This window comes from Penicillium griseofulvum, assembly GCF_001561935.1.
Source record: "Penicillium griseofulvum strain PG3 chromosome Unknown contig_6, whole genome shotgun sequence".
NCBI classification, from domain to species: domain Eukaryota; kingdom Fungi; phylum Ascomycota; class Eurotiomycetes; order Eurotiales; family Aspergillaceae; genus Penicillium; species Penicillium griseofulvum.
The window spans coordinates 671,914-685,708 of NW_024467419.1; the positions used below are offsets into that span (position 1 = coordinate 671,914).

A 13,795-nucleotide genomic window follows, 5' to 3' on the forward strand; every position below is an offset into this window, starting at 1 on the left:
AGACCCACTCATCGCAATTGCGCCCCACTGTCAACGATGATGCCGAGACAAAGAGAAATACAGACAAAGAAATGAAGAATATATGGCAGGCTCCGGCGTTCGCGATGGGGGAAAAAAATATGTTGACGCCTAGCCTAGGCCGCTCAATTGTTTCTTTGTCATGTTGATCTCGACCGAATTGCCAGGGCCGTCTGTCTTGTCGGCTTCGACTTCCTCCAACTGGTCAACGCCTGAGGAAGTATCCACCTCGTCGTCGCCCAGCAACATTTGGGGAAGCCAAATCCTCACCATAACAGATGGCCGTTTCACACACACCCTCTCCATTTCTACTGCCTCATTCCCCGCTGCGCTTCAGCTGCGCGATGACTTTCTCCATGATCTTCAAACCGCTGGTGGGGCCGAGCCGATATCCTCTCTGGTGGAGCTTTGGGCCCGCTTTATTGGTTTTACCGTGCGTCGTTTGGAGCAATCTCCTCGTGGATTGGCTGACGATCTCCGACATCTTTTGACCATCGCACTCGATACCTTCGATCGTGATATTCTACTTCAGCGCGAGATCCATGGTGTAGTCTATGCCTTGGATATCTCCGCAGACGCCGAGTCGGCCATTTTAGCCGCTTATGTACGTGCGCGCCATGTTCTGCGCAAAGTCAGTCGACCAGCGGCACCTTCTGCGCTTCTGGCTGCCGCGCAGCAACGCAAAGCACGACTATATGCCGTGTTCGGTGGGCAGGGCAATGATGAAGATTACTTCGAAGAGCTGCGGATGCTCTGGCAGACCTATCGCCCGCTAGTGGAAGACCTCATTCTGTCAGTCTCGAGTATGCTGCAGCGCGAGACCCGTGAGGAGAGCATTAGTAGATTCTATCATAACGGTATGGACATAGTTACCTGGCTCGAGAACCCGGATCGTACGCCACCATCCGACTACCTGATCGGTGCGTCTATCAGTATGCCGCTCATCGGTTTGTTGCAGCTGGCCTGGTATCGAGTCGTCGGACGCATAGTGGGTACCACACCTGCCCAGCTTCAGACCGCACTTGCTGGAGCCACGGGGCATTCTCAAGGCATCATCCCAGCCACTGTGATTGCGGTGGCACAATCATGGACGCAATTCGACGCGCTCGCGCTCGATGCGCTTCGGTTGCTGCTCGCCATCGGAACTGCCAGCCAGGACCAATTTGCCGTGGGCCAGCTCCCGCCGGCTGTTGTCGCAGATGCCGAAGCCAACGGCGAGGGCTTTCCAGGACCCATGCTGAGTGTGGCAGACTGTCCAATCTCCCAGCTCCGCACCTATGTAGCTTCCGTCAATGGGTATTTGCCCGTTGATGCCCGCATTGAGATAGCTCTAATCAACGGGCCTACAAATGCCGTTTTGGCTGGACCGCCACTGTCACTTCATGGGTTCAATGTTTGGCTACGAGAGGTGAAAGCTCCGGCAAAGGGTCTGCAACATCGGATTCCTTTCAGCCAGCGAAAGCCTGAGATTCATACAAGATTCCTTCCAATAACCACGGCCTTCCACAGCAGCTATTTAACAGATGTCGCCCCGGCCGTGCTGGAGCGTGTCGCCGATTTTACCATAACCGGTGACCAACTCCGAATCCCTGTCTTTTGCACCCACACAGGGACAGATCTACGCAAGTGTGGAGCCGTCAACTTGATTCCCAAGCTCATTGAGATGATAACGACCCAGCAAGTCGTCTGGCCACGGGCCGTGCATTTTCCCGGATCTACGCATATTCTCGCTTTTGGGCCTGATGGTGCATCTGGCATTGGAACTCTCACTAATCGACTCAAGGAGGGTACTGGCGTCCGTACTATCCTGGCCACGGGCATCTCCAGCTCCCGCACAGAGCTGGGAGATCGCAGTGAGTTTTTTAACTGGAATCCTGCGCCCAAGGGTCTCGTCTACGGACCTATATGGCGGAATCGCTACCGACCGCAGTTGGTGCAGATTGCCGGCGGCGGCGTGCTTGTCGATACTAAGCTCAGTCGCCTCTTGGGGTTGCCACCGATCATGGTGGCCGGAATGACGCCCACAACTGCAGCCTGGGATTTCTGTGCGGCTGTTATGCGCGCCGGCTATCATGTCGAATTGGCACTGGGCGGATTCCATCAAGCCGCCCAGTTGGAGACAGACATTTACAAGCTGCTGGACGCGGTACCTGCTGGCCGGGGCATCACCTGCAACATGATCTACGCCGCTCCTCACGCGGTGAAGTGGCAGATCCCGCTGCTGGCCAAATTACGCGCGGCCGGTGTCCCCCTGGAGGGGCTCACTATCGGCGCAGGCGTGCCTTCACTCGAGGTGGCCACACGGTATATCAACGAGCTCGGTCTACGCCACATGGGTTTCAAGCCTGGCACTCTCCCCGCAATATACCAAGTTCTCGACATCGCATCGGCTCATCCCACCTTCCCTATTCTACTACAATGGACAGGTGGGCGAGGTGGTGGCCACCACTCATTCGAAGACTTCCACCAACCGATCTTGCAAGCCTACGACTCCATCCGCCGCTGCGAGAACGTTATTCTTGTTGCGGGCAGTGGCTTTGGCGGTGCACAGGACACATTCCCCTACCTAACAGGTGACTGGGCCTGTCGGTATAACCGTCCGCCTATGCCCTTCGATGGTATCCTTCTCGGCAGTCGTTTAATGACCGCCAAAGAAGCGCATACCAGCCCAGCTGCAAAACAGGCAATTGTGAATGCCCCAGGAGTCGAGTATGAAGGTGATTGGGAGCAGACATACACACAATCAGCTGGCGGCATTATGACTGTAACCTCAGAGATGGGGGAACCTATTCATAAGCTGGCTACGCGGGGTGTGCAACTATGGGCTGAATTAGATCGCAATGTCTTCAGCCTTGATCGTAGTAAGCGCGTCGCGTATCTACAGAAACACCGTGACTACCTGATTCAGCGACTAAATACTGATTCGGTGAAGGTCTGGTTTGGGTGCGATGTCCATGGATCTGTTGTCGACTTGGAGGAGATGACTTACGCCGAGGTTCTGCGCCGTTTTGTTGCGCTTACCTATGTGTCGGCTGAAGGCCGCTGGATCGATGATTCCTACCGCTTGTTCCTGCAAGATTTCCTAAAGCGTGTGGAAGCCCGCATTGGCGACGTAGCCCCCGGCTCCGGGCCCAACGAAGTCAACGGCGACGAGGCTCTTGCTGATCCGATAACAGCGCTGAACGCCATCTTAAAGCGGTTGCCGGCCGCTGAGGCCCAGCTTATTGGCACACAAGACGCGGAATACTTTTTGCTTCTATGCCAGAGACGCGGCACAAAGCCAGTACCGTTTGTCCCTGTCCTCGATGAAAACTTCGAAACTTACTTCAAAAAAGACTCGCTGTGGCAGTCAGAGGACCTTGCAGCTGTTGCTGACGCTGATGTCGGCCGGGTTTGTATTCTGCACGGCCCAGTGGCGGCGCGATATTCAACTAAGGTGGACGAGCCGGCAGGCGAAATTTTAGGCAACATCTACCATGGACATATTGAGTGCCTGCAGCAGCAAGATCCCGAATACCAGCAGGATGGTATCCCTATTGTCGACTGCTTCAGCCCACACTCTGTCCCACAGGACTGGCGACTTGCAGAGCTGGGCATTCATTGCTCGCCCGTCGGAAACACAGGCGCGATGTTGTATGAAGTGAAACCACTGGATGGTGCGCCCGGTGCGCCACCGACGCCCTCGTTAACAGAATGGCTTGTGGCCTTGGGAGGTTCTAATGGAGGCTGGCGCCAAGCATTTTTCCACGCAGCGACGATCGTGCAGGGCCGAGCCATCTGCGAGAATCCGCTGCGGCGGCTTTTCCAGCCCACGCGTGAATCGTACGTGATGGTGCAGCAGGGCCACGGAGGCCTTTCAGCGGATCCGATAATCGCGCTGTTCGAACATCGGCCACACTCTGAGCCGGTCAAGGTCGTGGAGGTGCGAGTGGATGAGCCTGGCGTTATCACGCTTGAGATCATCAACTACCGTAATGCTGGAGGTGCCGCTATTGGTCTGCAGTTGAAGTTCCAGTTCAGGCGTGAGGCTGTCTACGCTCCCATCCATGAGATTATGGAAGGCCGCAACCAGCGTGTCAAAGACTTCTACTATAGAGTCTGGTTCGCGGGTGAACCACCAGAAACATGGCCCTCGGTCCACGACACGTTCCGCGAATCGCAGTTTGAGGTGACGGCCGACTCAATCGCCGAGTTCGCCCATTGTGTACAGAATGCCAGCGATGCCGCTAGCAAGCGGCGTGGCAAACGGATGGCGGCACCGTTGGACTTTGGTGTCGTCATTGGCTGGGAAGCTTTGATGAAGCCGCTTTTCTCGCGGGAGCTTGACGTCGATCTCTTGACGTTGGTGCATCTCACCAATGGCTTCCGCATTCCTGCAGATGCGGACCCCATTCAGGCAGGTTATGCACTTGAGACCAAGTCTCGTATACAAGCCATTACGATCGAGGAGACAGGTAAATTGGTCGAGGTACGTGCGGATGTGTACCATGAGAATAAGGTCGTGCTCGAGTTAAGCAGCCAATTCCTCTACCGAGGCCACCACACAGACTGGGAGAATATGTTCCGCAAAGTGGACGAGGAAGAGATGGAGCTCTGCCCCCGTAGCCCGATGGAGGTTGCGATCTTGAATTCGAAGTCTTGGTTCCAGCCCCTGGATCGGTCGCTCGACCTGGAAAACCAGACTTTGGTCTTCGTACTTCGTTCGACCTACCAATACGCCAGCAAGGACACCTTCAAGACCGTTACTACCGTTGGGGAAGTTCGCGTGAATTCATCGCTTCCAGGTGGTTCGCGGCCGATTGCGACCGTGGACTATCACGCAGTCACCTGCCGAGGTAGCCCTGTCATGGATTACCTCAAGCGTCATGGTAGTCCAGTGCAGAAGCGCGCTATGTTTGATCAGCCTAGTCCCTTGACTAACGATGGCGCATCTTTGATTCTCACTATGCCACACTCTAACGAGGCTTATGCTCACGTCTCTTGGGACTTCAATCCCATCCACGTGTCCGCGTCGTTGTCGCGATATGCAGATCTACCAGGTCTGATCACGCACGGCATGTACACCTCGGCACGGGTACGTGGACTTGTCGAACACTACACCTGTGCCTCAGCCATCGGCGCCTTCCGTAGCTTCCACTGCTCATTCACGAGTATGGTGCTACCGGGAGATAAGATTGAAGTCGTCTTCCAGCACATCGGCATGTTGGCGGGACGCAAGATCGTCTCAGTGGAAGCAAAGCACGTCGGGCGCGGCGAAACCGTTCTGCGTGGAGAAGCTGAGATTGAACCTGAGGAGACTGCATTCCTTTTCACTGGTCAGGGTAGTCAACAAAAGGGCATGGGTATGCAGCTCTACGCTCAAAGCAAAGCGGCACAGCAGGTCTGGGATTATGCTGATGCCTATTTCTCCGATAACTACGGCTTCCGCATTACGGACATTGTGCGGAATGATCCCAAGGAGTTGACCGTCTACTTCGGAGGGCCTCAAGGCCGACATATCCGTGACCAATATCGTAGTATGACGCGAGAGTCCATTGGGCCCGATGGGAATGTCCAGCTGCTGCCATTGTTCCCCCAAATTGACGAGGAGACTGAGTTCCACACCTATTATTCGCCTCAGGGCTTACTCTCGGCCACGCAGTTCACACAGCCGGCTCTGACGCTCATGGAACTGGCGATTTTTGCCGATTTGCAATCCCGCGGTCTGATTTCGGAACGCAGCTCGTATGCCGGCCATTCATTGGGTGAGTATGCTGCTCTTGGAGCGGTGGGCAAGATCTTCAATGTCGAGTCCCTCGTTCAGGTGGTCTTCTATCGCGGTCTATTGATGCAGTACACTGTCCCCCGAGATGAAAAGGGAAACTCGGACTATCGCATGTGTGCAGTTGACCCTAGTCGTGTTGCACCCGGTACGTATATAGCTAGCATCATTCTGATGAACGAAAAGCTGATTTGTCGTCTCCACTCTTAAGATTTCGGACAGGAGGCTCTGCAGCTACTTGTGAAGACTATTGCCATGCAGACTGGTCAGTTACTGGAGATCGTGAATTTCAATGTCTTGAGCTTGCAGTATGTCTGCGCCGGACAGGTAAGTGAATCTCCAACTCTTCTGGGTAAATTACCGCCTACTGACTGGACCTGAACATCATAGATTCATGCACTCCACTGCCTCACTATAGTGCTCAACTATCTCCATGCCCATGTCCCCTTGCCAGAATCGCCAGAGCAGATCGTCAGCCTGGCGCAAGCACAAATCGAGCAAGTCGCGCTGGCAAACCCCCCAACGACACTGACTCGTGGCTGTGCGACAATTCCCTTGCGCGGCATCGACGTACCCTTCCATTCCTCCTCGCTGCTGCCTGGTGTGGCAGGTTTTAGACGCTGTCTGCTGAACCTCATCGACGGCCATTCGTTGGATCCTAAATGTCTTGTAGGTCGGTATATCCCGAATTTGACAGCCCAGCCGTTCGAGCTGAGCAAAGAGTATTTCGAGCTCGTCCACCGGATAACGGGCTCCGTAGCGCTTGAAGGCGTTTTGCGCGAGGTAATTATATTCCTTCTCCTGTGTATTGAAGGAATGGTTGCTAATCGGGACTTAGTGGGATACATATCTTGACTCAACGAGCGCAGATGGCCTGCAAAAGATTGAGGGCGCTATTCAGGCGATGAAAGTGTTCTGATGAGGTGTTCGTAGTTTATCTTTCATTTTCAAACTCTTTAAAGTTCGTTCCCTAATCCTGAAATTGTATGTACAGACCGTATTATATCATTTTCTCCCTAATACCTATTCGTAGCCCTAGAAAGCTTAGATTCCGTCTCGACGTGGTTAGGCGCTCTAGGATCACATACATGACCCACCCTTTGAATAAGACAAAATTACTATTTAAACTCATTACGCCCTCTTCTATCTCTTTCCTCATCACTGCTTCTTGATTTTTCTCCCTGCGCTATCTCTGCGCTATCTAGACTGCCCCCTGGTCCTCCCGTGCACTCACCATGATTTCTCTCCCTGCGCTGACTGCGCTTTTCGGCGCAGTAGTTGGATTCTTTCTCTTGGACCCGAAGGCCTTGCCCGGTCTGTGGCATGTTGGTCTCACCGTCATCTTTTACTAACTTGTTCAAACGCTTGTTAACCTCGTTATCTTATGTAGGCACGAGTTCTCAAAATTCTCGTTAAACATCTGGTCTGGCACCGCAATAGCGCTCTCGTTGCGAGCTCATCGACAGTCTCAGCTCCTTCGACCATCTTCCGCCCTCGATACACACGTTCCTACTGCTCCATTGCGGAGCTCGACTTCAACTTGCACAAATCCAACAGCACTTTCTATGCCGATCTCGACGTGAGCCGCATCGAGCTCCTGGTCACCTTGTTCAAAGACGCCATCACCCCGCTCTCACCGCGAACTACTCTGTCACCCGAGAGTGTGTACAGCCGGCGCAACCGGCGGAGACAGCTCATCGCCGCTCTAGGGGGCGTGGTGTGTCTTTTCCATCGTGAGATCAAGCCATATCAGCGATACGACCTCGTGACACGCGTACTAGCCTGGGATGATAAATGGATGTATATTGTTAGTTATTTCCTGAAGCCAGGTAGTCGGCATGAGACAGAGAAGATGCAAGGTCGGATTCTTGCCTCAGCAGTTTCTCGCTATGTCTTCAAGCAGGGACGACAGACAATGCAGCCAGCGGAGGTATTCCGTAATCTTCGACTTTTGCCAGACGAGGATACTACAGCCGAGAATGTGGCTGCTACGGTTGCACCAGATCACCTGCCCTTGCCGTGTCAGGATCTAGTCGATGGCGCAGCTCCTTTTGGGGGCGTGCAGGACCCGTGGACCTGGGCCCATGTCGAGATGGAGCGACAACGTGGCCTGGCTATAGCAAGCCACATGGGCGGCTTCGATGGGCTGCAGGAGTTGGGGGCGAGCTTACGATGAGAAAGAACTGTGGATACTAGAGGCTGATGCGATGGGGGATGATGTGGCAATGGATGGGTAATCCGGGAAGCAAGTAGATGTCAGGCAGCTAGACTGATAAAATCAGATGAGCGTGCACGAACGAGAAGATGTTTCTCACGCATTTCACCGGGTCTTGGCAGGTCGTAAGCACTAATTCTCACCGTGCAGCTAGTAGCCGCACGCTAAGGCTGATTTTATGAACGCCATCGGGCCCATTTTACCCATCTCACCCCATCGTATTGGGGGCTAGGCTGCCAGAGAGTGTAAGCGCCCCATAACTGTCTATTTTGGCCTTGATGTTGCACTCCACTGCTGCAGCTGCTTGACTTGAACCACTGTTTCCCCCACCTGGTGAGGAAAAATGAAACGGTGATCAGGAAGATCGAGCATTTTGCAGTCCAAGCCGTTTGTGCCAGATTCACAATGGTGTCACAATGGCTTCGTCCCAGGACGACTATTTGTGCTCTCGACCTCGAGGATCAATTCGGACCTATAGTTAGTGAACTCTGTGCCTCTGGGTTTGACTTCACCTGGTATTTCGAATCTGTCATCTTGGCCTTGCCAGTGACAGTATTCTTTCTCGTCTGGGCATTGCCAAGGATTAATTACCTTCGAAAGGAAAATGTCAAAATCACAGGGGGTTACTGGGGCATCGTCAAGCTGGTATGTCGCCTTCCACTCGGTGGAAGCACCTTACTGATCGCGCTCGCAGATTGTATATGCCCTCTTGGTAATCATTCAGGCAACTCTCCTCGGTCTATGGGCATCATCCTTTGGGAAAACAACACGTGCCACGATCGGCACTGCTACCGTTACGCTGGTGGCCTACCTAGTACTCGGAATTCTTTCTCAATATGAACACGCCCGCACCATCAAACCGTCCACGATAAACACCGGCTATCTTTTTCTCTCTTCATTGCTTTCGATTCCGGAATCTCGCACTCTATACTTTGTGGAGTCAAATCGCGTCATTCCCATTCTTTACACAGTCAATCTATGCCTCCGAGTTGTCCTGCTAGTCGTCGAGTCGATTCCTAAAGGCTCTGTTCTGAAACGTGCTTATCAAAATCCACCCCCAGAGACCGCCACGGGGGTGCTGGGCTTGAGCCTCTTTACGTGGATCAATCCCCTATTGCTGCTTGGGAGTCGAACAGACTTGACAGTGGCACAGCTGCCAGCACTGGAAGATGCTTTGTGTGCGACGGGTGTTGGACCCAATGGATTGGAGACTCTCTGGAGAAAAGGTAAATATACCTCTGGTAAAGCACTAATAGGTGTAAACTAACCCCCACATGCGAATAGGTGCCAACTGGGACCAGCCGCATAGTTTACTCTGGGCGTCAATGCGGTACTACGCCGGGCCGTTCCTGCTTGGAATTCTTCCTCGCGCGTTGCAGATTGGCTTTACATTTGCTCAACCATTCCTGGTAGAGACTACTACTACATGGGTGGACTCTGAGGATGGACCTAACACTATGAGACAAGGATATGGCTTGATCGGCGCCTTCGCGGTCACATATATCGGCCTTGCGGTAAGTCCTGACTTGCTTTCCACCAGAATTCGAGACTAATTCCGTCAGGTCACCACAGCGCTCGCTCAGCATCAAGCCTACAGAGTGGTGTCTATGATGCGGGCTAGTATGATTGACATGATGTTCCGACACGTCACCGTCATGCGCGACAGCGATATAGAATCCAGCACCCCGGTCACCCTAATGAATGCGGATATTGAGCGGATTTCCAGTGGATTCCGCTATATACATGACGTCTGGGCGTGTATTGTGGAAATTCCAATTGCTCTTTATCTGCTTTGGCGGCAGCTGGGCATCGCTAGTGTCGCTCCCATTGTCGTCGTCGTTGGTAAGCATCTTGCTCTTCTTTTACCGTTGTGGCCAATACTGACTTCTCTTAGTTTGTATGTTGATGTGTGTGCTCATATCTTCTCTGGCTGGTCCACGTCAAAAGATATGGCTGGAGGCTATCGAGAAGCGTGTTGATATGACCGCTCAGGTGTTAGGATCGATGAAAGGGGTCCGCATGGCCGGTTTGACCGATAAAATCTACAACACCGTCCAATCTATGCGTACCCATGAGGTGCGCATGTCAATTCGGTTCCGCCGATTGCTGATTCTCGTTGTCGCCGTGGGTGAGTCGAATTTACACGAGATCCTATCCTTACATCTGAGGACTAACATTGGAGCAGCATATAGCAACTACACCGTTACTCCATTGGCCTCCTTCCTGATATACTCCCTAAATGCCCGGGGCCATGATAATGAAACATTGACCCCTGCCCGTGCATTCACCTCGTTGACGCTATTTACACTGTTGGCCACCCCCATCTCCAACCTGGTCGAAGCCGTGACTGGAATTGCAACGGGTGTTGGGTCTATCAAGCGCATCAACCTGTTCTTGCAGTCTTCTCCACGGAGCTACGAAGGCCAAGTAGATGATTTCGAGACTGTGAGCTCTGCAAGCCAGACCACAATCATAGTGGATGAAAAGAAGGGGGTGGAGTACCCTAGCGTCTCCAGCCGTGAAGGCTTGCCTCGCTATGACGCTCTCCCGGGGCTAGCTGTAGTTGCTCATAACATCAGCACTGGCTGGGAGGAGGCCAAACCCAATGTCATAGATCAGGCCTCATTTGAGATCCGCCGTGGGACACTCAACACAATCGTTGGCCCGGTCGGTTGTGGCAAGTCAACTTTTGTTCGCATGCTGCTGCACGAAACTCCAATTGCTATCGGAACTCTTCATGTCGAGGCTGGAACCATCGCCTATTGTACCCAGGTGCCTTGGTTGACTAACCGCAGTATGCAGGAGAATATTTTGGGTGAGTCCATGTTTGATCTAGGTTGGTATAATACTGTGGTGGAGGCATGTGCACTAGAGGAGGACATCCGGGACCAGCCAAACCAAGATCAAGGCTTGCTGGGATCAGGAGCCGCTACCCTCAGTGGGGGCCAAAAGCAACGAGTGGTAAGTGTTTTGATGAAAGAAGAATTGGATCAGCCGGGAAAAACGGATGATAACTGACATTGCTTGGATAGGCTCTGGCGCGTGCTGTATACTCGCGTGCAGATACAGTGATCCTTGATGATCCGTTCAGTGGCCTCGATCGTACGACTGAAGATGCCATCTTCAATGCCCTACTGGCCCCCGGTGGCCTCTTGCGTCGCATGGGCGCCACCATCATCATGACCAGCAACAGCGGTACGTTGGAGATCTACGTGTAATCTTCTAGATATTGTGGACTAATGCTGAGCCACCTCCTGCAGTCTCTCGCCTCTCGTTTGCTGATCACATCATTGCTCTCTCCAAAACCGGCACAATCGTTGAACAAGGCTCATACAAACAACTGAACGAGCGCTCAGATAGTTATATTCATAGCCTGTCGGCGCCAGAAGGCAGCCGGCAGGCAGCTGTGGGAGACGATATGGAAATCACGGAAATTGCGGGCCCTAAATTACACCAGCCACTGAGCCTAGCCGCCCTGGACCTCGAGGCACCACCGCCTCAAGACGGACGGCGGACAGGTGACATATCTATCTATTGGTACTACATGAAGATCCTTGGGATATGGCGGTCTCTCATCTTTATCTTCCTCATTTGCTGCTACGTGGTGGGGATTACTTTCCCTTGTATGTGTTTCTCAAATATACGGTATCACAAGCTCCACGCTAACCGATGTAGCAATTTGGGTTGAGTGGTGGACGGCCTCGAATATGAGGCATCCAAATGGGATGCTTGGTTACTGGCTAGGCGTTTATGGCTGGATTGCCGTCATGGCAGTGTCCACACTTGTCCTGGCTTGCTGGTTCGTCTGGACTCGCCCTTATAATGGGTACCGGATTTTGAGGCTGACATGTTTTTAGGCATCTGATGTCGAACCTGGTTGCCCGCGCAGCCAAGTCCATGCATGCTCAACTATTGAAAAGCGTTCTAGAGTATGTGATCTCCTCCCTCCTGTCTGTCTATTACGGTGTCACTGACTTTGCCGAACAGCTCCCCATTATCCTTCTTTCACAGTACTGATGTTGGCCAAACAACCAATCGGTAAGCTAAGCTTTTATATCTGTGCGACAAACAGCACTGAGCCCCGTGTCAATGTATTCTCCTGCTCACACTCCATAGGTTCAGCCAGGATCTTCAACTCATCGACATGGAACTTCCTCTGGCCGTTCTCAACACTATTCTCACCTTCTTCACCTGTGTCGCTCAGATGGTGGTCATATGTGTTTCAACCAGCTATATCGCAGCTACGGTGCCCGCCTGTCTATTGGCTTTCTATTTCATTCAACGGTTCTATCTCCGCACCTCGCGTCAGATCCGTTATCTCGATATTGAGGCCAAAGCACCTCTGATCTCGCACTTCCTTGATACCCTCAATGGCTTGGTCACCATTCGCAGTTTCAAGTGGGAAGCACAGTATCGTAAGCAAAACGCCAAATTGATCAACGACAGCCAAAAGCCCTTCTACCTACTTTTCTCCATTCAGCGTTGGCTGGAACTGGTGATTGCGCTATGCGTTGCCGGATTTGCTGTTACTTTGGTAGGCATTGCTGTCGCCACGCGAGGCAGTCTCAGCGCTGGTTATGTCGGTGTGGCTCTACTGAACATCGTCGTCTTCACGGAGAATCTGCAGGGGTTGGTCATGCAATGGACCGTTCTCGAGACCTCGATCGGTGCTGTGTCACGTATTCGCCACTTCCACCGTACCAGCACATCCGAGCACCAGGAGGAAGAAACGATAGACCCCCCGGCCGAATGGCCTGATCGAGGTGTTATTGAATTTAACAACGTGATTGCTTCATATCAGTGAGATATCTCTTCCTCCCCTTCTACTGATCCCAAGTTGCTGATTTGTGCGTGTAGAAGCTCCTCAAGCCGAGCTCTTGATGATATTTCGCTCTCAATCAGGCCCGGCACCAAAGTGGGTATCTGCGGTCGCTCTGGGAGGTATGTCCGCCCGCATTGGAGCTCCTGCTGGTATTCTCTAGATCCAATCTAACCAATTATTTTCTTTCTAGTGGCAAGTCATCACTCATCTCCTCACTGTTCCGTCTCATTGAACTCACGAGCGGCACCATTGTCATTGATGGGCTGGACATCTCTACTATTAGTCGCAATTCGCTCCGCGCCCAGCTAAACTGCATTTCTCAGGAGCCGTTCTTACTGCCCAACTGCTCTGTCCGACTCAATATTGACCCAGGAAGTGGCCTCGATGACGAAGTCCTGATTAATGCGCTCCAAAAGGTCAAGCTCTGGGATGTGATTGAAGAGCTCGGTGGCCTGGACGCCATTATCACAGCACAAACCTTCTCGCCTGGTCAGAAACAACTCCTGTGTTTCGCATCCGCCATGGTTCGCCCGGAGGGCAAGATTCTTATTCTCGACGAAGCGACTAGCAGGTATGTCATTGAAATTTCTCTTTGACAGTGCCCTCTCCAGAAGCTGACCACACCAAACACAGTATCGATTCTAAAACCGATGAGATCATGCAATCACTCATCCGATCAGAATTCGCTTCGCACACCATCATTGCCATCGCGCATCGCCTGGAGACGATCGTTGACTTTGATGAAGTCATTGTCATGGAGTCAGGACGTATCAAGGAGCATGGCCCGCCAGGAGTGCTGTTGGAGGAGAAAGGTGCTTTCGCCGAGCTTTACTGGGACACGGGGCGGAGTTCCAATCGCACGCCCATGGCCTTTTGAACTTCTTGTATCTATCTTGTTTTTTTTTTACATATCTTAAGGTTTTTTTTCCTGTCTGTTCATTGCAAGGGGTCTACCTGAGGTCCATTTCATAAAGTAAAT

At 52.6% G+C, this 13,795-nt stretch overlaps 2 protein-coding genes across 2 annotated transcripts; both read left to right on the forward strand.

Moving 5' to 3' along the window:
* Positions 1–160: 160 nt before the first annotated feature.
* PGRI_073830 (Acyl transferase/acyl hydrolase/lysophospholipase) lies at positions 161–7,955 on the forward strand (the record flags this gene model as incomplete). Its single annotated transcript, XM_040795097.1, has 7 exons — positions 161–5,927; positions 5,991–6,106; positions 6,170–6,562; positions 6,618–6,691; positions 6,742–6,763; positions 6,985–7,104; positions 7,170–7,955. 7 exons carry the CDS (start codon positions 161–163, stop codon positions 7,953–7,955), a joined length of 7,278 nt encoding a protein of 2,425 aa, XP_040652774.1.
* A 444-nt stretch (positions 7,956–8,399) lies between these two features.
* On the forward strand, positions 8,400–13,693 carry PGRI_073840 (ABC transporter, integral membrane type 1; the record flags this gene model as incomplete). The annotated part of the gene is made up of 15 exons (XM_040795098.1): positions 8,400–8,639; positions 8,689–9,220; positions 9,279–9,508; positions 9,557–9,836; positions 9,889–10,122; positions 10,180–10,955; positions 11,027–11,189; positions 11,255–11,617; positions 11,670–11,793; positions 11,852–11,923; positions 11,982–12,032; positions 12,111–12,794; positions 12,852–12,935; positions 13,007–13,387; positions 13,450–13,693. 15 exons carry the CDS (start codon positions 8,400–8,402, stop codon positions 13,691–13,693), a joined length of 4,458 nt encoding a protein of 1,485 aa, XP_040652775.1.
* Positions 13,694–13,795: the final 102 nt, after the last annotated feature.